At 45.1% G+C, this 25,205-nt stretch overlaps 1 protein-coding gene across 1 annotated transcript in view; it reads left to right on the forward strand.

Annotated features, from left to right (window-relative positions):
* Positions 1-13,360: 13,360 nt before the first annotated feature.
* LOC128655575 (protein unc-93 homolog A-like) overlaps positions 13,361-25,205 on the forward strand; it is a 48,997-nt gene continuing 37,152 nt past the window's right edge. The window contains exon 1 of the mRNA XM_053709167.1: positions 13,361-13,447. Within this exon, the coding sequence (XP_053565142.1) occupies positions 13,361-13,447 (87 nt within the window). The remainder of the gene's footprint in view (positions 13,448-25,205) is intronic.

Below are 25,205 nucleotides of genomic sequence, written 5' to 3' on the forward strand. Positions count from 1 at the left end.
GGACCGTTGAACCTTAAGGGTGTGGGAGCTGAAATGTAAATGGTGTTATGTGTAGATGTGAGGCCGTTATCTTACCCCTCCAATCCACGTGGGCAGCAGTTTCCACTGTAGGAACGGTCAGGATGCTCCTCAGGTGGGAAAAACTGGTTTACAGCAGTCCCCAATAGTAGGTGTTACAGGGACGGTGAGATCAGACTCACTCTGGAGAATTACCCGACTCCTCAATGCCGGTACCTCAATCGCTGTGTAGAGAGGTGTGGGCCCAAATGGCAGCAGTTACCGCAACTCCTGGCGCACTGCGAGATTTAGGGGAAGTTTTTCACTTCTTTGTGACCGCTGGTCTTAGCCTTTCCCTTAACACTCCCCACGCTTGCCTGGGTTCCAAACTGCTGCTCTGTCTAACAGCCTTGGAAGCATGGGTAGTGTGACGCATCTTTATACACTTAGCCCTTGAACCCCCAGCACCACAACTGGTTACTTGGTTAGTCGCTCCGGAGTGGAGCCCGACCCTCCGGAGTGAGAGTATGACTCTTCTTTTTCAAGACCTCTGCAATTCGCCCTAGCATATTGTCAATCAACTTTTGGGCCACATCCTGATTGATGGCAGCTCAATCTTGCATAATCAATGCTTGAAATTTGTCAGAATTTGTGGGGGGGGGGGTTGTTAACCCTCCTCTTGAGGATTGACTACAAGTTCTCAATGGGATTAAGGTCTGGGGAGTTTCATGGCCATGGACCCAAAATTATGATTTTTGGTTCCCCAAGCCACTTAGCTATCACGTTTGCCTTATGGCAAGGTGCTCCATCATGCTGAAAAAGGCATTGTTTGTAACCAAACTGTTCTTGGATGATTGGGAGAAGTTGCTCTTGTGTTCTTAGGCAAAATTGTGAGTGAGCCCACTCCCTTGGCTGAGAAGCAAACCCACACATGAATGGTCTCAGGATGCTTTACTGTTGGCATGACAAGGTTTTTTCCGGATGCCCCAAACAATCGGAAAGGGGATTTATCAGAGAAAATAGCTTTACCCCAGTCCTCAGCAGTCCAAGCCCTGTACCTTTTGCAGAATATCAGTCTGTCCCTGATGTTTTTCCTAGAGAGAAATGGCTTCTTTGCTGCCCTTCTTGACACCAGGCCATCCTCCAAAAGTCTCCGCCTCACTGTGCGTGCAGATGCACTAACAACTGCCTGCTGCCATTCCTGAGCAAGCTCTGCACTGGTGGTGCCCCGATCCCGCAGCTGAATCAATTTTAGGAGATGGTCCTTGTGATGAGAGCAGGATGTGATGTCACTAGTATGTGGGCGGGGCTTAGGTCCGGTGTCTGTGTCGCAGTTAGTTTAGTACAATCAACCTGACTAGATGTGTATTGTTATGCTCTGCAATAAAATAGAGTTGTACCATCATCGCTGTGTCTTGCATATGTCCTGCATCTCATGACATGGTGTCAGAAGTTCTGGACTGCGCTTCTGTTCCTGATCGATTGCAATGTCAAAGTTTACCCCACCTGAGCCTTTTGACTTTTCTCAGCCTGCAGCTTGGCCCACATGGCGTCAGCGGTTTCAGCGCTTCAGGATTGCATCCAAACTGAACAAGGAGAGTGGTGAAGTACAAGTTAATTCTCTTTTATACTCCATGGGGAAAGATGTAGAGCCAGTGTTCAATGCTTTTACTTTCCAAGAAGGGGAAGAAGTTAACTTTGATATAGTTATGGATAAACTCAGTGCCCACTTTGTGCCTAAAAGAAATGTGATTCATGAGAGAGCTTGTTTTCACAAACGTAATCAGCGTGTGGGAGAATCTGTGGAGTCATTTGTGTGCAGCCTGTATGAATTAGCTGAATTCTGTGAGTTTGGTGTTGCTAAAGAAGAGCAAATCAGAGACAGAATAGTTATTGGAATTACAGATGCTGAAGTCTCCCTGAAGCTGCAGTTAGAGCCTGATTTAACGTTAGACGGGGCTATTAGGATGGCCCGCCAGAGTGAACTGGTGAAAAAGCAAAGTGCTGATCTGAGGTCTGAGAGTATTGTGGATGAAGTGCAACAGTCTAGGAAAATTACTAGTGAAAGGCACAGTGTGAGCGGTAGATCTAAAGTACTGGAAAGGCCTAGAAGTGGATGGGCGCAACATGGCCGATGCACACTGTGCTACCGGGCTCATGATCAGAGTGCTATATGCCCGGCCAGAGATAAAAGATGCAGAAAATATGACAGAATAGGCCATTTTGAAGTGGTGTGTAAAACTGAATACATTAAGGAGATGCAGGTGGACAGTGACCAGGAGGGTCAGGAAGTGTCTTTTGTGGGGTCTGTTGTGGAACGGACAAGCTCAGAGGAAGATTGGAAAGTTACTTTTACTGTAATGGGAGCCAAAGTTGATTTTAAGATTGACACAGGAGCAGATATCACTGTAATGTCTTTTGCTGAATTCATGAAACTGCCTCGACAGCCCCAGCTGGCGAAGGTTACTACAAATGTCCATAGTCCTGGTGGCCGTATTGATTGTGTGGGGAAATTTCTTGCCAGCTGTGAGTACAAACAAAGGAAGTTCACCATGTGGGTGCATGTGATCCGAGGTCAGTGTGTTAACAGTTTATTGAGCAGAAAAGCAGCTTGTGACTTGGGCCTCGTGGCCAGAGTGAATGAGATCTCTGAAGATATGTTTGGCGAGTTGGGCCTACTGAACTGCAAACCTGTCCGTATAGCATTATAAGTGACGCAGTCCCATACAATATTTCTACTCCTCGTAGAATTCAGTTCCCGCTCATGCCTCAAGTGGAGAAAGAGCTCACGCGCATGAAGTCTATGGGGTTTTTTGAAGAGGTTGTTGAAGCAACTGATTGGTGTGCCCCTATTGTTCCAGTTGCAAAGAAAAACGGAAAGGTGTGCATCTGTGTGGACCTGAAAAGGTTGAATGAGGCAGTGAAGAGGGAGAGATTTGTGCTGCCGACATTGGAAGATATAGCCCCGAAGTTGGCTGGGGCGAAGTTCTTTTCCACATTAGATGCTTCTAGCGGCTTTTGGCAGATCCCCCTGGATCCAAAGTGCCGCAGACTGACTACCTTTATCACACCGGTAGGTCGGTTCTGCTTCTGCAGACTCCCCTTTGGGATATCCTCCGCTCCTGAAATCTTTCAAAGGGAAATGAGTTCTCTCCTGAGTGGCCACGTGGGCACAGCGGTCGTCATGGACGACATTCTAGTGTATGGGTCTACAGTGGAGGAGCATGATCAGTGTTTGAGTTGTGTGCTGCAGGCTATCAAAGAGTCTGGGCTGAAGCTGAATAAAGAAAAATGTCATTTTAGGAAAACTGAATTATGCTACTTTGGGCATATCATCAACGGGGATGGCATCAAGCCGGACCCCGAGAAAATTCGGGCTATTGAACAGATGAAAAGCCCTTCTGATGTACATGAGCTGAGACAGATATTGGGCCTTGTAAATTACGTGGGCAAGTTTCTTCCAGATTTATCTACAGTTTTACACCCTATCACAGAGTTGCTTAAGAAAGATGTTGCCTGGGTCTGGGGACCCTCACAAGAAAAAGCGTTCCTGCATGCCAAGTCCCTGCTGGGGTCTGCCCCAGTGCTGGGGTTCTACGACCCTTCGAAAAAGACTGTGGTTAGTGCTGATGCAAGCAGTTATGGGTTGGGGGCTGCACTCCTGCAGCTGAATGACAACAAACTACAGCCCATCGCCTACTGTTCTCGCACACTGACGGCTGCGGAGTCAAAATACGCTCAAATTGAGAAAGAGTGCCTGGCTGCAGTTTGGGCCTGTGAGCGCTTTCAGCGTTATCTAGTGGGTTTGGAGAAATTTAGCCTGGAAACTGACCACAAACCGCTAGTCCCTCTAATCAATTCTTATGACATTGACAAAACACCCTTGAGATGCCAGAGACTTTTAATGAGACTGCTCAGGTTCAATGTTCAGGCAGTGCATGTGCCGGGGAAACAACTGGTTGTGGCAGATACACTATCCAGGCTCCCGCTGGCTGCTGCTGAAGAATCCTCCACGGAATCGGATGTGAAGGCGTATGTTGATTCAGTTCTGGCCTCTAAGTCCATTTCTTCAAGGAAACTGGAAGAGATAAAGAAAGAGACATATTTGGACACAGATCTGCAAGAAGTTATAAGGTACATAAAAGAAGGCTGGCCCGAGAGCCGGGCAGCCTGGATGTCTTTAAATGCTTACCAGCCAGAGAGGTCACAGCTCACGGAGCTGGAGGGGTTGGTGCTGTTCCAAGACCGCATTGTAATTCCTGTCAGCATGAGGAAGGAGATGTTAAACAGGATTCACGATTGCCACTTAGGCATTACAAAGTGCAGAGAAAGGGCAGCTACAGCTGTGTGGTGGCCTGGGATCAGCTCCGACATTGCAAATCACGTGTCTAAATGTGCCTTTTGCCGGGAACGCCGGCCTACTCAGAGTAGGGAGCCCTTGATGTCTACTCCGCTGCCTGCGGGGCCGTGGCAGAAAATAGCTGCTGATTTGTGTGAACTGCACGGGAAAAAGTTTCTTGTTGTGATTGACTACTATTCCAGGTATTTGGAAATTGCGGAGGGGAAGATGTGATGAGAGCAGGATGTGATGTCACTAGTATGTGGGCGGGGCTTAGGTCCGGTGTCTGTGTCGCAGTTAGTTTAGTACAATCAACCTGACTAGATGTGTATTGTTATGCTCTGCAATAAAATAGAGTTGTACCATCATCGCTGTGTCCTGCATATGTCCTGCATCTCATGACAGTCCTGACGCTTGCTGGACTCTCTTGGGCACCCTGAAGACTTTTTCCCAACAATTGAACCTCTCTCCTTGAAGTTCTTGATAATCAGACAAATGGTTTATTTAGGTGCAATCTTAGTAGCAGCAATATCCTTGCCTGTGAATCCCTTTTTGTGCAAAGCAATGATGGCTGCACATGTTTCCTTGCAGGTAACCATGGTTAATAGAGGAAGAACAATGATTTCAGGCACCACCCTCCTTCCAGTCTGTTATTCTAACTCATTTAGCATGACAGAGTGGTCTCCAGCCTTGTCCTCGTCAACACTGACACCTGTGTTAGCGAGAGAATCATTGACATGATGTCAGCTGGTCCTTTTGTGGCAGGGCTGAAATGCAGTGGAAATTTTTTTGGGGGGATTAAGTTAATTTTCATGCCAAAGAGGAACTTTGCAATTAATTGCAATTGACCTGATCACTCTTCATAATATTCTGGAGGATATGCAAATTGCCATCATAAAAACTGAGGCAGCAGACTTTGTGAAAATTAATATTTGTGTCATTCTCAAAACTTTTGACAAGGACTGTACTAAAATAAGCTCAAAAAATCCATAGAACATATATTTATATTTTACAGTAGCTATAATTATTATTTTTATCAATATTTTATACTGAATATTTACATAACACACCTTAAGATAACCAAGGGCCAGATTAAAAAATGGAGCGGTAGCTTGCGTGCCAACTCGCACATTAACCCTGCTAGACTTTTTTGCTTTTTGCGTGCGCACCTGACACACACACACACACACACACAAATCCAAAGTTCTAATATCGAACTGCGTTAATGTATTCCCTCATAGACTTCAATGGAGAGCAAAAAAATAGGAAACAACCTTACACCCTTACTTGTGCGCAAACATAATCGCATTATCTCAAGTGCGCTAACCCAACATGAAAATTTCCCAATCCAATGTATTTCACACAGAAGAATATGTTCTATACAGGTAGCCCTCAGTTGACACCGGGGTTAGGTTCCAGAAGGAATGGTTGTAAATCGAAACCGTTGTAAATTGAAACCCAGTTTATAATGTAAGTCAATGGGAAGTGAGGGAGTTAGGTTCCAGGCCCCTTTCAAAATTGTCATAAGTAACACCTAATACATTATTTTTAAAGCTTTGAAATTAAGACTTTAAATGCTAAACAGCATTATAAACCTAATAAAATAATCACACAACACAGAATATATAATTAAACTAAGTTAAATGAACAAAAACATTTTCTAAACAGCATTATAAACCTAATACAATAATCACACAACACAGACTTCACTTGCATTTTTCTGCAAACAGTTCTTCCTATGCATTCCAATCTGGACTGATTTATAGACAGGAATATCTTGTTCCTTTGAAATCTGCTTGATAGCTCAGGTCTGGTTAAATTGATTAATTTCAGCTTGCTTGGCTTTGCTGCAACACAAGCGGACAGCTCCACCTACTGGCTATTTTAATCAATGCACTGCTTCTCAATGCTTTTTAATAGCAGTCACATGACTGGAAAAAAAGGTTCTTATTCTGAAACGGTGCAAATTGAACCGTTGTAAACCGAGGGCCACCTGTATATATATATATATATATAAAGAACAATGAAGGTATGGTAAAGGGACTTCCAAGAAATGTGTATAAATTAAGCCACCATATGGATATCTATTCCATTCAACCCCTGTATAAACTCCATCAACAGTTCGCTGTAAAAAGCCAGAATGTACAGTCGTAGAATGTGCAAAACCCCTCAAGCAGCCATTGCAGAGATATCATATACCAGAGCAAACTAGTGAGTGTCAGTATCAATGACTACGATTATGGTTTTCACCGAAACATGTTAGCGGAGCTTTTTGGCCACACTGATATGCTGGATCCCCCTGTTGCCTTTTTTTTTTATCCTAAGTGGAATCTAATAAAGACTTTGTTTTAAACTTTGCAGCCTGGATATTCCTTTCTTTTTTGGCTCTATATATATATATATATATATATATATATATATATATATATATATATATATATATATATATATATATATATATATATATATATAAATAAAATTATATAAAGGTATATATATATATATATATATATATATATATATATATATATATATATATATATATATATTTAAAAATACATAGAACATATGCCCCTATTTGAAGGACATTGGAATGTGAAATATTTACAGTAAATACATAGTTAAAGGGACACTCAACACTAAAATTGTTATTGTTTAAAAAGATAGATAACACCTTTACTACGCATTCCCCAGCTTTGCACAACCAACATTGATATATTAATATACTTTATAACATTTAAACCTCTACATTTCTGCCTGTTTCTAAGCCGCTACAGACAGCCGCTTATCACATGCTATTTTTATTTGCTTTTCACAACAGGAGACTGGTAGTTCATGTGGGCCATATAGATAACATTATGTTCACGCCCATGGAGTTATTTAAGAGTCAGCACAACACAGCACTAATTGGCTAAAATGCAAGTCAATAGATAATAAATAAAAAGTCATGTGATCAGGGGGCTGCCAGAAGATGCTTAGATACAAGGTAATCACAGAGGTATAAAGTATATTAATATAACTGTGTTATGCAAAACTGGCGAATGGGTAATAAAGAGATTATCTATGTTTTAAAACAATAAAGATTATATTGTAGACTGTCTCTTTAAACATTTTAATAAGGGCCAGATTATGAGTGGAGCGCTATTTATCGCTCCCGCTTACACGCTAACTCCACTAGAAGTAAGCTTTTTTAACACGTAGAGTTGCGCTAGTAGGGCCAGACTGGGATCAAAAATAGGCCCTGGCATTTTAAGGCAAAGTAGCCCACTCCACCCCATTTTCAATCCATGCACACACCACACATACACACATTCACATGCATGCACCACACACACACTCACATAAACACACACCACACACACTCATATATATTTTAAAAAATACATTTTATACATATATATATATATATATATATATATATATATATATATATATATATATATATATTATTTTTTTGTATTGTATTTTTATTTTTTAAAAGTAGTTTGAGGACAGTGCAAGACTTACCAGTCTTATTATTGCTCAACAAAGAAAAGTTGTTACACCCTTGCAACCTAACCCTGAATCACTACTAAGTGGCCTGGACATTTTCCTCTTTTGCTTCCTATTAGGGACCTCACAGTCCTGCCACATCTCTCATTGTCAGCTCACATGGTTAGCAAGCTTTAATGAATAGATCTTCTGTCTCTTCATAATACAAAAATATGACCAAACACATGCAAAAACAATCATATTAACTTGTGATCAGCATTCAACCAAAACAACCTCTGCACAAAATGTAATTATTAAATACGTCATGCTGTTATTGATCTCTTATTCTTATTCATACTGCACCACAGGTCTGTTTTCTTTATATATGTATTTTAATAAATTATTTTATAATCTGGCAGAAAAAAATGCATAAAGCACAATAGAAAAAGGATCAGGAAGGCACTAAATCAAACAAGATAGTGGTGTTTTATCAAAGACAAGAGGAACTTACAGGCTTGTATAAAGCCATTGGGACTTTATTTCCAAAGGGCAGGTTGTGGCATAAGCTATTGTGGAGGTTGCTTGAATTTCTCTGACATCTTGGGCAAGGATTTTGTTCCTATGCCCCCCGAGTTCTGGGTTCAGCAGGACAGTGATTGGTGCAGTGGCTGAAGAGGCGTTAAGGGACTTTATTATACTTGGAGCAGCCAGGTTGTGACATGAACTATTGCGGTCAGGAGCAGAAATGCACTGCTGAGAGCTAGTTGCCAATTAGTGGCTGTACATATTTGTCTTATCATTGGTTCAACCATTGTGTTCAGCTAGTTGCCATTACAGCATCGCTGCTCCTTAAACAAAGGATACAAAGAGACTGAATCAAATTAGATAATATAAGTAAATTGGAAAGTTATTTAAAATGTAATGTTTTAATATTAAATACTTCTGAATATTTTAGTGAATTATACAACATCCCAGAAAAATGGATAGATTATGCCATCTGTAGCAGATATATACATTTCTTAATCCATAAACCATGTTCCATAATGAATCAAATGGGTTAAATTCCTGAAACCTTCTCTCTTTGTGAAGTTTCCTTTTCTGTAGTTTTGCTTTTGTCAATAAAGGTGTAATAAACACTTTGTAATTCAACACATTACTACTGTGTTGCTATAGAATAACATATCAGACAAGTCTGAACGGTTTTTTTTTGTTAAAAAAAAAAGATTGTTTGCTGCAGCGGTTTAGGGGTTAATAACTTTATTTAGTTGCGGGGGGCTCCGGGGGCGCCGGTATAGGGGGTAGAACAGTGTAGTTTAGTGTGGGTGCTTAGTGACAGGCTAGCAATAAAGCTGTCAAAAAGCCGAAGAGCAGCGAGATCGGATGATTGATAACTATCACAATCCGCTGCTCATCGGCCTGTACTTGGTGCGCGGCTTTTTGACAGCTTTATTGATAACTTAGGCGAACGTATTCAGGTCCGCGGCGGCGATGGTAGGCAAGCTTAGGCAGGCGTATTGAACCGGCGAAGGCAGGTAAAGTAGACGCGTTAATAACTACCCCTCAATTAATCTGGCTTCCTCCAATCGTTGTGTGCCCCCTTAGGGGTCCAACTTGTGAGGCACGCAACGATTGGAGGAAGCCGGATCGTCATCAATCTACTAATGAAAGCAGGAGTTGCAGGTGGAAGATCAGCGTTATGTTTACCATAATGCAAAGGTGAGTATTTAAAAAAAAAAATAAGGGGGAACTTCCGGGCGGCGGCCATGATAGGTCGCTAAACTCACAGCTCCAACAACTCTCAGCATATATCTGTATGTAATCCTCTTTCTACCACCCCATCTTTTCTATAGTTTGGAATGAGGTTACTCAGAGTAGCCTGCTCTTTCGTATGATTGCATTATCTTTGAACCAGATTTAAAACTCAGCATCCCGGAATGATCTAGAGGTTGCGGCCTGACATCTCACCCTCCCCCCGGCAAGACACAAGTTTGTCTTTGTCGTTAGGAAGCAGTGTTCCCCCGCAAGACACTGCAAATATTTGCCTCAACAAAGCATAGGATGCACCTAATAACTTATATGCTGCCTCAGCTCTACTTAGTACTCAGTATCTATCACTCGCTATGGAGACCCCTCCTAACTTCCTTGAAGAACTGTACAAGTTGCTTACTGATCACCACGCTAAATTAGAAGACAAGCTACATACAGCATTTGGGATCAAAAGCACTGGCTCGCTCTACGAACCCGCCCAGACTGATGCCTGCACAATGGTGAATGGGGGTGATGGTGCATTGGGGCCCCGGCATCCATTTCCTACCATTACCACTCCAGGTGGAGCCAGGGAGCCTGAAGTTGCGAGACCGCCAGCACAGCAAGCCTCTAAGCTGACAGGTGAGGAGATCACTGGTATGGGCTCTACTAATTTGTCCCATACTCATCGTACCACAGTGAAAGTGCCCTGCACAGAGGCATACTTTGCAAACCTCCCCACTGCGGCAGCAAGAGCATAAAAATCCCCCTTTGTTGTTGCTCGCTCCTTATTCTCCTCTAACCACACTGGGGCTATATCTGTTACCCCGTGCTGCAGCTCAGCCTTTACTGTCCTCGCGGCGGCCGTATCCACATCTCTGCATTTCCTGGGACCCAGGAGGCCTGCTATCCCTTATGACTCTCTCGCACTGGACTGCTTCTTGTGAACATGGTGACGCGAGTGAGGATGATTCAAACCTAGTATCAGCATGAGTTTGCTAAAAGTTAAGCTGGGACATTGACTCCCTTTTTCTCCTTATGCACCAAACTGCCCCTGGAGCTTACTGTAATGTTGGTAAGGGGGATTCAACACCAATATCAGCATGCGGTTGCTGGAGCTAAGTTGGGACATTGTCATTCTTTTTTCCTTTCAACACCGGACTGCTCTTTGAACATACAGACGTTAAGTTGTACAGTCATTACTCTCTATATTTTCTGCATGTTTCCGGTGCAGTTCGATTTTATTAATATGCATATTTGCAATGTGCTTATATTTCACTACGGACGATCTATCTAATGTTTACAGGTCCCTTTACCTTGTTTTTGACTTATTTACTACCTAAACATATGCTTTGTAATATTGCATTATCCTTTACTTTTTATGTAAGGATGTCAAGTTTAGTAATATAGTACCATAATGTATGCATGTTCCTGGTGCAGCCTCGCTTTGGCAGGGTATGTCTGCACTATATATATAATCATTTTAAGATCATTTGCTGAAAGGTTGCAGGTCCCCTGCATTGATTGTTTGTTTGTGACTTATTTATTGCTGGACAATATATGCTTAGGTATACCCTTACTCTAAATGCTCTCCCATTTACCCACTCCTTAACTGCCTATAGAATCCAGCCACCTCTGCATTCATACCTTCGAATGCTTTACAGCCTTTACGCCTTACTTATATCTCCAATGTTTAGTATAATATTTTAAGGTGGTGTCTTGCTGCCAGCGGCCGGGGCCGCAGGATACCCATTTTCTCAGTCTTTTAATTTTTACTAGTCTTTTGCAAAGGTTAGGGCTAGTATGATAGTGTAATATATCCATTCCTTAATAGGAGGCAGAATTCTTTCTCTTTAATATGTTTTCGTGGGATCTTCCCTTATTATTAAACATATGGCACTCATATTTGGTTAGGTCCTAGAGACTTATCATTTGGAGCAGTTTTCTTTGGTTTATATTAAGCTCCCTTCTATTTCCCAATCCACATACATAGTTGCAACCTCCAAGTTAGTGTAGTCTCATATTCTACCCAGCATTTAAATAGTATATTTGGTCGACTTGTAAAGCAGAGTCCTATCTATAATATTTTCTCTAACGCTATATCACCCCATTAAACTGTTCTATGTTAAAAAGTATTTGCTTACTATCTCCCAACCCTTACAATATATACATACATAGTTGTAATCTCCAAGTTTTATGTAGTTTCATATTCTACCCAGCATTTAAATGGTATATTCTGGCCACACGCAAGGCAGAGTACGTACAGCTTTCCAACGCTATACCACCCCGTTAAATTACTATACGGTAAAATTTATTTATTTAAGCATGTTTTATAACAATCCTATAGTGCAATAAAACTAAAATCTGAGGTTTTCATAATGAGGCCCATAAGTGGCCTCTTACCTTTGGGGTAACCTTCCGCTATAGCTGTTCAATATTTTTTGTTATGAGGTTCAAGAGTGGCCTCTTAGATAAATAAGAAGGTTAAAAACTTTTATTGACATTTTCTTGAACGGTTGTTTTACCTGTCTTTTATTCTTGCAGCAGGTGAATATGTTTTACGCTTTGCTTCGTGCAACTGAGATCATATGTAATGTCTATCAACCTAGAATCTATGCATTGTACCCTGTTATAAGCAAATTTAGATTTCTACTGTATACTGCTGCAATTTTGTGTTTGTATGCCAAATTATCAGCTCAAAAAATTTTTTTTAAAAAAAAGCGTCGTAAAGTTTAATGAGTAAAAGTGTCCCTGTTTTTAAGATTATTTTTAGTTACCGGGCACTTATTCATTAAATTTTACAATCACTTTAATGTGTTTCCAATACCTTGTTATACCAGTTATAGAGTATAAATTATATGGGTAAACCAATACTTTAGTTTTATTTTTGTGTATGAAATAGCATTAACATTTTTTATTTAAAGGGACAATCTACTCCAGAATTGTTAAAAACGTTTTACCTCTGTGATTACCTTTTTATCTAAGCCTCTACTGACTGCCCCCTTATTTCAGTTCTTTTGACTGACTTGCATTTTAGCCAATCAGTGCTGACTCATAAATAACTCCACGGGAGTGTGCACAATGTTATCTATATAGCACACATAACTAGCGCTGTCTAGCTGTAAAAAACAGTCAAAATGCACTCAAATAAGAGGTGGCCTTCAAGGGCTTAGAGATTAGCATATGAGCCTAGATAGGTTTAGCTTTCAACAAATAATACCAAGAGAACATAGCAAATTTGATGATAAAAGTAAATTGGAAAGTTGTTTAAAATTGCATACCCTGTCTGAATCATGAAAGTTTAATTTTGACTAGACTGTCCCTTTATATCTTTTTCAAACCACAATCCATTAAAATGGGCTTGTAGGGAGAACAGGTATAATTATTTTATCGTATATAAATAACACAACGGCTTCATTATCACTGTCTGAGATAGTACTTCTCTTTCAGGGCCTGATATTTAAAACCTTGCTGCTCAGGCGAGATATTCTAAGAAGTTTCGTTGGTACTGCAAAACCCTTAAAAAAAAATTAGAAACACATTTAATCTTGAGACATGTTTATGTTGCTATGTAGTGTTCTTTATGTGAAACAGAGACTCCTACATTACAATACAAGGTCTAAAAGAAATCCCAAAGATTTTTTTATTTCTTTCCATTTCGGCAAAGTTTTGATTAGGCCTTGAGTGTTTACTAAAGTCCAGAGTATTGCATAAATGACTAAAATTACAATGTTGCACTGCACAGGTATTTTATTTGAAGAAGAAAGAAACTTGAATAATTGTACTGGATATATGAAGTTAACAAAAATGGATAAGTATCTGAAAAACATTCTTGTTGTTTCTTTTGGATTTTTGCTTTTGTTCACAGCCTTTGGAGGGCTTCAGAATATACAGGTGAGTACTTTATTAATATAGCTATATAGACTGTCTTATCTGTAAATATCAATCTAGTTGACATATGTTATATGCTACAAATATATAACTGATATCAGTAGCATTTTAAAAACAATTTAAAGTACTCTGAAGCATGTAATTGTTGTAAAGGGTCAACATGTATGAACTGATTAAAAATATATATATATTAAAAAAGATTTGCATATACAGTAAATTCAGACCCACCAACTGTCACTTTTTGATAAGGACAGTCCCAGATTCTGAGCTCTGTAATATGTCCCTTTTTGCAGAATTTTCTTTAGCCCCGCCTACTGAGCACCCAGACATGACCACAAACTGCCCAAACACACCCACTGACCACCCAGGCACAAACAATATCCCGCTCACTATCCTTTCATGATCCCACCTCTCCCAAAAAAGCTCCACCCACAAAATGGTGATAAACCCCATTAACCTTACGAGTCCCTGACACCCAGCCACAAATGTTGGGAGGTATGTAAATAATCTAAAATTAAAATCTGTTATTTTGTTGTCAAATATTTGTGCTAATTTTGCAGTCCAGTTACATACTGAAAAGTATTTTTATATTATCTCCTTTATCCAATTAGGGAGAGATATACATGAGCTATTATACTGATTCACCAATCACTGAGTTGGGCCTCTGTAATTTGGAATAAGCACTTCAAAATCTCTCATGGGAATTAAAAAAGCACTATTTTCAGAGTTAAATTTCAAGAAAAGGGGTAAAATAAATAATATAAGTGAATTGCAGGTTCTTATACTATGCATAATTAAATTTTTATGGCAAATTTAAAGGGATATAACAGTGCTCCTTTAGTAAAAACAAATATGTTAAAGGGACACTGAACCCAAATTTTTTCTTTCGTGATTCAGATAGAGCATGACATTTTAAGCAACTTTCTAATTTACTCCCATTATCAAATTTTCTTCATTCTCTTGGTATCTTTATTTGAAATGCAATAATGTAAGTTTAGATGCCGGCCCATTGTTGGTGAACAACCTGGGTTGTTCTTGCTGATTGGTGGATAAATTCATCCACCAATAAAAAAGTGCTGTCCAGAGTACTGAACTAATAAAAAAGCTTAGATGCGTTCTTTTTCAAATAAAGAGAATGAAGAAAAATTGATAATAGGAGTAAATTAGAAAGTTGCTTAAGATTGCATGCTCTATCTGAATCACTATAGAAAAACATTTGAGTTCAGTGTCCCTTTAAATCATAGTAAACATAAAAGAAACAGATTGTGTTTAAAAAAAAAAAAGCAAACAACTGCACACAGGGGATGAAAGAGCAGTCATGTTTTGAACATAAAGGGACAGTCTACCCAAAAGTTTTTATTGTTTAAAAATATAGATAATCCCATTATTACCCATTCCCCAGTTTTGCGTAACCAACACGGTTATATTAATATACGTTTTACCTCTGTGATTACATCTCAGGGCTATTTACAGACTTACTTTTCATCCAATTAGTGCTGCTTCATAAATAATTCCACAGGATTAGACACAATGTTATCTATATGGTACACATGAACTAGCAGTGTTTAACTGTGAAAGGCTGATAAAATGCACTGAGATAAGAGGTGGCATGCAGAGGCTTAGAAACAGGTTTTAAGGTTATAAAGTATATTAATATAACAATGTTGGCTGTGCAAAGCTGGGGAATGACTATCTTTTTAAACAATAAAAAAAATCAAGTAGACTGACCTTTAAAATTGCGGTCTGCCTCGTTTGAGCAAGGGCAAAACAGACAATGTCTCTCAAGCATTATCTCAATAGTAAACCATTTTAAGTTACTCTAGAAGAATTATGGCATCAAGCTAGATAAGACTTTCTGTAAAGACCCCACCCCCTTGTGGACCTTGCACAAATGAAGTTTAAACAAAAAAAAGAAATAATAAAAGGTACAATACTTTTAACATGATGAATAATACATATTGCAAGTGCTATTAAAACAATGAAAATGACTGTTTATATTCATTTAATTTGATTTCCCAGCTCCAAATAGTATTCACCATTTTTACAGAGCTCCAAACTTTCACACATTTTGTTGCATTTTCACAGTATGGGAGATTTTTCCCACTTCCCCTCCTGTACATCCTCCTTATTTAGGTACAGGATACACCCTGCCCTATTATTCCCCAATCCAAGCCCTATGCACACCTCAGCCTGACCAACATGGTCACCCAACCCAGCTCGCAGACCCAACTTCACCAGTCACTTTCCAGACTTCTCCATAATCGTTCTAGTCCCAGAATCACAGGGCAGAAGGGCAATAATGCTTCAGGCAATCAGAAAAGACAAATGTCTGAACATGGAACCCAAAATAAAAATCCTGATAAAATGATTAAGGAAAATATAACAGTAATGCAGTATGTATCCTTCCTTTTTTCTCACTTTTGATTTAAAATATTTAGAAAACTGCTTGTTTTATTTTCCCTAGAGAGGCAGGACAAAGTCAAAATTAAACTTTCAAGATTTAGATCAACTATGCAATTTTAAGCATTTCCAAATTACTTCTATTCTCTAAATTTGTTTTGTTCTCTTGATATCCTTTCTTGAATAGCATACCAAAGTAGGTTCAGGAACGGCAGTGCAATACCGTGAACTAGCTGCTGATTGGTGGCTGCACATTTATGTCTTTTTTAATGGGCTCACCCAATGTGTTCAGCTGGTTTCCAGTAGTGCATTGCTTCCCCCTTAACAAAGGATACTAAAAGAATGAAGCACATTTTATAATAGAAGTAAATTGAAAAGTTAATTAAAATTATATCATCTATCTGAATCACACACACACATAAAACATGGGTTTCATGTTTCATACAATGATATGCCTGAGTTAGCTACATACTATGTAGTGATTGCTTAGAGCAGTACTGGCGGTCCTGTAGCAGTGGCTGTGCGGTCGGAGGGTAGAAGAGGACGTCGTTCCGGTGCTGCGGGTGAGGTGCGGCCGTTAACGTGAGAACCAGGAGGAGCGGCGGCGGAGACGGTAAGTAGCCGCTGAGCTATCGAATGCATGGGCTGCTGATGAGCGGGGCTGATGGGGGCACAGTCAAGCGGGAGTTTAACCCTATGGTGGTGAGGTGCCAGTTACGGCCGGGGTAGGAAGGGACGAGGCCAAAAATGAAGGCCCGCTGGGATGAGGGAAACCTGGTGAACGGCACATTGGAGGACAAAGGGGGCCAGTGGGTTGAGGAGCAGTGGGGAGCCGGGGATAAGGCTCAGTGAGGCACAGATAGGGAGGCCACGGTATGGCGGTAGGACAGTTGGGGGAGGCCACATGTAAGGCCGTGACGGGGGGAGGCCGTGAATAAGGCAGAGGCTAGGATCATCAGAAGGGAGGCAGTGGATAAGGCCAAGCTTAGAGCAGTTAGGAGGGAGGCCACGGATAAGGTCGATATTAGAGCTGCTAGGGCGGAGGCTGCAACTACGGCTGAGAGGGGGAAAGCCGGAACGAGGCCTTTAGATGTGTGAGCCAGGGCGGGGGGGAGGGGCCTAGGAGCAGAAGTAGTGCGCAGGTAGCAGTAGGCTGTGCTAGGAATCTGCTGGGCACATGGGGGAAGAGGAAGGCCCTTAAGGGGTTTTTTTTTGTGTCAGGAGGCATAGCGCGGGTCAGGTGTAGGCGTGAGGCTATGGTGAAGGTTGCACAAAAAAAAAAAGGAATAGAAAAGATGGGAGGGATATTTGGAGAGGAGGGGGAAGGGGCCTGTTATATACAGTGGTGAGGCACTGAGGGGGGTATGGGACTAGGGGATGGGCGGGGGGGAAGGGGATTATCCACACACAGGGGGTAGTGCAGGTGGGTAAGGGTGATTGGCTCCTTGGGTGGATAAGGGGTGAGGGGAGTCGTGAGGAGTGGTAGGTAGCTACCCGGGGGATATGATGATTGGGAAAGTGGGATGCTAATCGTGTTTTTATTGTTGGTTACATTTCAGGGCTAGAGGCAGTGGACAGGAGGGGTGTAGAGACCCCGGAAGCCAGGAGAAGGGAGGTTGCAGCTCTGCAGGACCCGGTTTACGGAGCCGCCACTGGTACTGGAGGCCAGTGGTAACTTCGACGAGGAAGAGGAGGACCCTTTGGAAGGGACGTCAGCAGGACCAAGCATGGCTGGCCAGGTAGGGGAGCTCTCTGCCCTGGCGCAGCTCATACAATTGTTGTCTCTTCCATGGAGGGACAGGGGGGTGGAGCAGGGGAGCCAGGAGAGAGGGGCAAGGGGTGGCAGAGATGGGGATAGGGGGCAGCTTAAACATGTGTCTCCCTCACAGCCAGCAGGATCGGAGAGCAGGAGGGGGAGAGGTACCTCGTCCGAGGTCAGGGCAGGGGTGTCCAGCGGACACTGGAGGTTGAGGTCCCCATTGAGACGGCCGCGTGTGGGAGGCCGTGGTAGCTCTCCCACGTGGGGCCGGGTGTAGAGAGACCTGGAACGGAGCAGGCATGGCAGGGGGTGTTCCCCTGCAAGGCGGGACAACGTGCGCAGAAGGCTGGATACCAGCAGAGGTCGGGACAGTGACAGGGAGCACAGGAGAGAGCCTGCGGCAGTACGCGTGGGCGAGTCAGTGACGGTGCAGCAGCCAACAGGTGAGGTGCTGGCTGGGGGGGGGCGCCAGTGGTGAGTGTTTCGGGTAATAGTGAGAGAGAAGTAATTGTGGCAGGTTTAAAGGGGTTGCTGTTGGCTCTGGAGAAGCCAAGCGGTTCTGGGAGCGCAGTGGCGGCAGCTTGGGTAGCGCCGGCGGTGGGGACACCAGGAGCGGTTACGCAGGCGGTTGTCAGGGATCGGGTAGGAGTGACACCGGTGGCGAGCGCAGGTGAGGTGATTAGGGTGCCAGAAGGGGCCCTCAGGAGGCCCTGCTTATGCTCGGTCGGGCCTTTAGGGATCCACCTGACAAGTGAGTTGAGGGAAAAGATAGGGAAAAGGGAGTTCGTAGAGATATTTTCCTTATTGCCCTTAGAGCATGTATTGGAGGTGAAGGAGGACGAGAAAAAGAAGGGTAAAAAAGAGGAGGAGGAGAGAAAGAAGCGGTGGAGGAGGCTACCTAAAATGTTCGGGAACTGGTCCAGGGCCTTCTGTATCCTGGCCAGTGTAGTGTGCGAAAAATCACCAGAGCAGGGAGCCCCCTTGTTCTGTTATTTCGATGAAATATCGAGTGCATACAGGACTTACGGGGAGATGGCTTGCTGGAGATACGATGAGGGTTTTAGGCATTGGATGGCGGTTTGTCCGGAGATGAAGTGGGATGACAGGGACATGGGGATTTGGTTGGAAATGACGACCCCCTTACGGGGGAATTATTCCTTTCGAGGCTACGGACAGACAAGTGGGAGTGGCGCTGCAGGTAGTGGGTCGGGAGCGGCCATACGTAAAGGCCTGTGTTTCCAGTTCAACGAAGGGCAGTGTAGATTCGGGGCCTCGTGCAAGTATAAGCACGAGTGTTCCGTGTGCGGGGGGATTCATTCCGGAGCAAAGTGTTTCAAAAAGGGTAGACTGGGGACCCGTCCAGGGGAGGTGGGTGCAGCGGGCACGGACACCGGTGAGGGTAGAAAGAATGGTGCCGTGGTTAGAAGCGTACGCCCGTGAGCGGGGGCACACTGGGGACGCGGAGCTGATTTTAACTGGTTTCAGTACAGGGTTTATGATCCTGTACAGGGAGCAGGAGGGGTCGCTGTTTGTGGGGAATTTAAAATCGGGGAGGGAGCACCCAGAGATTTTGAGGGACAAATTGGGGAAGGAAGTGAGGTTGGGGAGGATGGCGGGCCCATTCCGGAGCCCGCCGTTACCAAACCTGAGGGTGTCCCCATTGGGGGTGGTACCTAAGAAGGTTCCGGGGCAATTCCGGATGATCCACCACCTGTCTTACCCGAAAGGGGGGTCGGTGAACGATGCCATCAACCCAGAGCTGGTTTCGGTCAAAAATACGTCCTTTGATAAGGCGATGGTGGTAGTGAGAGCAGCGGGAAAGGGAGCGTTGATGGCAAAGGCGGATGTTGAATCCGCTTTTCGCCTCTTGCCGGTTCATCCGAGGTGTCACCACCTCTTGGGTTGTAAGTTTGAGGATCTTTACTTTGTGGACCTCTGCCTCCCGATGGGCTGTTCGATATCCTGTTCTTATTTTGAAATGTTCAGCTCATTTGTGGAATGGGTGGTGAAGAGGAAGGCAGGGATGTTTTCAGTAGTACACTACTTAGATGATTTCCTATTTGTGGGCCCGGTGTGTACGACGGTATGTGAGATGTTGGTCAAAGTGTTTGGAGAGGTAGCGCAGGATTTCAGTATCCTGGTGGCGGCGGAAAAGTCAAAGGGTCCGTCCACGCTGTTAAGCTTCTTAGGCATAGAGGTGGATTCAGTCAGGATGGAGTGCAGACTCCCGGAGGAAAAAGTCCGGGACCTGCAGTTAGTGATTGATGTGGCTTTGAAGAAAAAGAAAATAGTGTTACGGGATTTGCAATCGCTATTGGGGATTTTGAAGTTCGCTGGCCGAATCATACCCATTGGGCGGGTATTTTGCCGTAGATTGTCTCTGACGGTGCGGGGAGTCACCGACCCCAGATTTCACATTCGCTTGTCAAAAGACGTGAAGGAGTATCTGAGGGTTTGGAAAATCTTCTTGGAAGATTTTAACGGCAGGTTGTTGATTCAGGAGAGGGGGTGGTCGGACGACCAGCTCTGCTTATATACGGATGCGTCGGGGGCCCGTGGCTTCCGGGCATTCCTGAATGGGCATTGGTGTGCGGCAGCCTGGCCGCACGAGTGGGTGGCATGGAGATTGACCAGGAACTTTACTTTTTTGGAGTTGTTTCTGTTGGTGGTGGCCTTGAGAATATGGCCGGAGCAGTTGAGTAACAAGAGGGTTTGTTTTCACTCTGGCAATTTAGGCGTGGTGTGGGCCATTAACCGCCTCACGGCGAATTCGCCAGCGGTGATACGGCTGCTGAGGGTTTTTGTGCTGGAGTGTTTGCGGTGCAATATTTCGTTCAGAGCTGTACATGTCCCAGGGCGTTTTAACGTGATTGCTGATTCTTTGTCCCGATTCCAGTGGGACAGGTTCCGAGAGGTGGCCCTGGAGACGGACACGGAAGGAGTCGAATGTCCGGGGGATCTGTGGCAGCTTGGTTGCCAGGAGCGTTGAGTATGGTGAAAGGGGCGCTAGCCCCTAGCACATGGAGGGCCTATGCCCGAGTGTGGCAGCTGTGGTGGGGATTTGTGGAACAGGAGCAGGTGCAAGGAGCAGGTGATGAGGATCTGAGGGTGTTGTTGCTGTGGATTAGGTGCTGGGAGAGGGAGAGGCTGTCGCCTTCGGAATGTCGTAAGAGGATGGCAGCATTGGCCTTTTTATTTCAGATGTTAGGAGGGGAAGATTTAACTAAGATATTCGTGGTTCGCATGGCGGTCAGGGGTCTGTGCAGGGGCGGTACCAGGCCTGATGGCAGGAGGCCGGTGACTTTTGCCATTCTGGAGGGTTTAGTGGATAGATTGAGGGATATTTGCACTTTGCGATATTAAGTTATATTGTTCAAAACAGCTTTCGTTTTGGCGTTCTTTGGGGCATTCAGGGTTTCAGAATTAATGGGGAAGAACCGGGAGGATCGGAGTGGTCTGGGGAGACAGGACGTGACGATAAAGGATGGGGTCGTAGAATTGTGGGTACGGAGGTCCAAAACGGACCAGGAAGGGAAGGGAATGTTGGTGAAATTGCGGGAGATTGGGGGTTGCTGCTGCCCGGTGGGAGCGGTGAGAGAATTTCTTGGTGCGACGCACCAGGCATCGGGGCCTTTATTGGTGCATGCCGCTGGTTCTTCCTTATCTAGGTTCCAATTTACGTCGGTGTTACGAAAATGTTTGGGTGCCATGGGACTGAGGGGGGCTGACTTTGGGTCTCATTCGTTTCGGATTGGGGCGGCTACAGAGGCAGCAAATTTGGGGCTCGACAGGGAGGTCATTAGAAAGATCGGGAGGTGGAGGTCTGAAAGGTTTCGGGGTAGGTGAGACCGGGACTGGTGTTGTCAACAGGGCCTGATGGGTTGTGATTTCTTTTCATCCGACAGGTCCAGCGAGGTGTTGGATCGTAGGGCATTCCTATGTTTTTTGGGCACAAAAGGCAGCGGCGGTAAAAGAAAATGAAGTACAAATGGGGTTTGCAAAAGACAGGGTGTACCTGAGGTGGTTTGGGATACGGGGTATGAAATGGGGTCAGGTAGTGGGAACGGTGGTAGAGTACGCCAGAAGGTTTGGTCCACCTCAGGTGCTAGTGATTCACGCGGGGGGGGGGGGGGGGAATGATCTGGGATTCATGCCTCAAAAAGACTTAGAAGAAGAGATGAAAATGGGTTTGGACAGATTGTGTGAATTGTTCCCGGGGGTGATAATAGTGTGGTCGGAAATTGAGAGTAGGATAGTGTGGCGTTTAAGCCTGGGACCTTAGGAGCCTGGAGGCGTCTAGACATAAGGTCAACAGAATGGTCAGTGCGTATGTGAGGAAGTTGGGGGGCATTGGACTTAGACATGTTGAATTCAAGGGTGAGTCTGGTAGGTGTTTCTACCTAAAAGATGGGGTGCATTTAAATGAGGTTGGGTTGCACCTTTTTAATTTTACATTGAAGAATGGGATAGAAAAGGCCTTGGCTTTAGGTGGCGGTACTCGCTGAGGGCGAGTTGTGGCGGGGTGCTTGCTATGGTCTATTGAGGCTTACGCCTGATGGATGGTGGCTAGTACTTTGGTTGATAACTGAGAGGAAGGTAATGGTGGACAATAAGCAAGCACTGTGGGTATTTTAAAGAGAAACAAAAAGGTTGTAAAATGTTGTGAAATAAAAGTTTAATCGTTGATGTTTTGTTAATAAATAAGCTGCGGCCTTTTCTTCCCCAAAACTTGGTGTCTGGTTTCATTATTGTGCTGGAATGGATGAATTGGAAATGTGGGGTCAAGTGTGTCCCTTAATGAAAGGGATATGTGCAAAGTGCATTGCGCACCTTTTCATGGGATTTTCTGATTCAAGCTGGTTGAAATCTTCAACCGCAGAAAAAAAATATAAAATCTTTACGGAGCAGTAATATGCCTTAGACTTTGCATGCAATGATAGTGGAGGGCTCTCTAGTGGGCCAGTAACAACATTAAGGGATTACCAACTTGAAGTCTGGAGAAATGCTAAAGCCATGTTTGTTACAATGTTGCATGTGGAGAGGCGGTGTCTGTTCTTACCTTTATAGGGTCCTGCAGCAGTGATTTCAGCCTCTTTCGGTTTCCAGACTTCAAGGAGAAGGTTTTCTGAAGTTTGCTGCAAAAGAGTGGAGCATGGAGAGATCTAGGAGGAAATCTGTGCCTCCCAAGCGTTACAGGGAGGTGGTGGAGCTATCTGCCAGGAAGAAGGGACCTGCAAAGCAAAGACAAGAACCTGAGACTGAGGATCTGGTACCCCCCACACCCCAAAAGTCCCCACCAGCCAGGCGTTTCAATAAGGGGAAGGGGAAGAATGGGGTGGGGTTGGGGGAGGGAGGCCCTAGTTGTCAGTCCGAGGGTGAGGGGGCCCTAGAGGGATCACCCATCATGGGAGCGCAGGCCCAGAGGTCAGGGGAAGGCATTGGGGCGCAGTTGGCGGACTTGTCACCGGAGGCCATGGTGGCAGTCCTGGCCCTAGCGCAATCCTTATCAGGCCATGCGCAGGGCTCGGGGGCCTTTGTGGCAGCCGGTGGTGAGGTAGGGAGCGTGCGGCCTAACACAGTTAGTGCAGAGTGCGCAGCGATCACGGCTCCCTCTGATGGCGGCTCACGCGAGAACTCCTCCTCCGATATTTCATCTGGGGAGGAGGAGGAGAGTAGCGGCCATCATCTTGGGAGCAGGAAGGAGCCGGAGGAGACACCCTCATGCGACCGGAGCTCCACAGGTAACTTGGGGAGACTACCGGTCGCGGGAGGGGAAGCAATGGAGCCCGCGGTGTGTGAGAGGGGGCACTTACCTCACGCAGTAGAGGTGACGGGTCCGAGCAGGGCGCGGCAGTTGTGTGGCGCAGATGAGAGGCTGACTGACAGGCCCGGGGCTGGTGCGCATGCGCAAGCAGGGGTGAATCGCGGTCAGTTGTGGATGGGCTCTGAGGTGATGATGAGAGCAGATGAGAGGCCTAGCACCAGCGCACAGGCGCAGGCACAATTGAATGAAAGTGTGGGAAGAAGGCCTCAGGTGTTTGCTGCGGCGAGTGAGCGGAGCACATATAGAGAACATATGGGAATATTTGCAGATGAGGTACAAATGGTGGCAAGGAGGAATGAAGGTGTGATGAGTGGGCACACGGGGCCTAGTGAGAGAGAGGGTAGACAAACTTATAGGTTAGATCTGCCACATGGTTCCCAAGACGGGTATGGCCAGCATGGGGGGTGGGCCCATGCGGGGATAATGCATGGTTATCAGCAGGCAAGCCAGGTTGCGGCTGGCGAGCGTATGAGAGAGGTTGGCATGGAGCGTGACAGGCAGTATGATATGGTGCAAATGCAAGGAGGGGTGAGTGAGGACACCATTAGGAGGGCAGTAGAAGCAGCGCTGCGGGCGGTTCACGGCGCTAGGCCCCTGCCTGGGTTTAGTGCTCACGCCCAGGAGGGGGCGGTGCAGGAACAGACTGTTAGGAGTGCTGTGGCTAGAGCTTTGGGCATGCACGGGGGTGAGAGTCAAGGGGGGGAAAGGAGGGGTGCTTCTGTTGATGCACCTCCTGTAGAACGGAGTACTCCCCAAGTTATTTTGTCCCCGCAGGTGCCGGAACAGTCGGCAGCACGAATGGAGTCGGGATCAAACAGCGCCTTGGTGGTGGCAGGGCCCAGGGCAACGCTGCAAGGGCCAACAGGAGCTGAGACGCCAGGAGACGGTGAGTGCCATGCACCTGACATTATGCACACTGACACAGGGTCTTCCACAAGTGGGTCTGGGTCTGACAGCGGGGAGGAGCTAGGCCTAGTGGGGAAGGGGCAGCGCAGAATGTTCCGATGGATAAAAAAAGATGGCATTAGCGCAGGCTAAGGACAGGGCTGAGGCCAAAGGCCAGGCAATGGAGGCTCAAGGGGCACAGGGACCAGGGGGCACTATGCCCCCCGTGGGCCCTGTGCCCCCTAAGGTGGCAGCACAAGGGGACACTTACCCCTGTTTGGTACACTCACTTTACGGACATCTGAAACAGAAGGTCGTAAAGAAGATTCAGGAGGGTAAATACATTAATGTATTTGACCTCTCCCTGGACGCTTATAGGGCAAAAGAGAGGGCGGCCGATGGGTCTGGCCCTAAGAGGGTGCGTAGGGGGCGGAGACATTTAATGGCTTAAATGCTTCCGTGTCTTAGCCGCGTGCTATGTAGACAGGTGGCCCTTACAGGGACACAACCTGTTTAAATACCAGAAAACAGTGGAGGATATACACACAAGATTTAAGGAAGGCGCATGGCGGGAGTATGACATGGCCTTCAGGAGGAAGATGGTTGGTAACCCCTTGCTGCATTTTGGCACCCAGGACATGCACCTGTGGTCTAAACTGGCTTTGGAGGGAGGTTCCCCCTCCCCGGTGGTGGCACGACAGACGCAGCAACATCAGGGGGTACGGCCCGGCAGACGAGGTAGGGAATGTTGGAAGTTCCAAGACAAGCAGTGTGACAGGGGGAGTAATTGCTCCTTTCGGCACATCTGTAAATTCTGCGCGGGACCACACCCAGGACTTGAGTGTGGAAAAAGGAGAGAGCAGGGACAGATCAAACCAGCCCCTAAGCCAGGA

Source organism: Bombina bombina, chromosome 4 (assembly GCF_027579735.1).
Source record: "Bombina bombina isolate aBomBom1 chromosome 4, aBomBom1.pri, whole genome shotgun sequence".
NCBI classification, from domain to species: domain Eukaryota; kingdom Metazoa; phylum Chordata; class Amphibia; order Anura; family Bombinatoridae; genus Bombina; species Bombina bombina.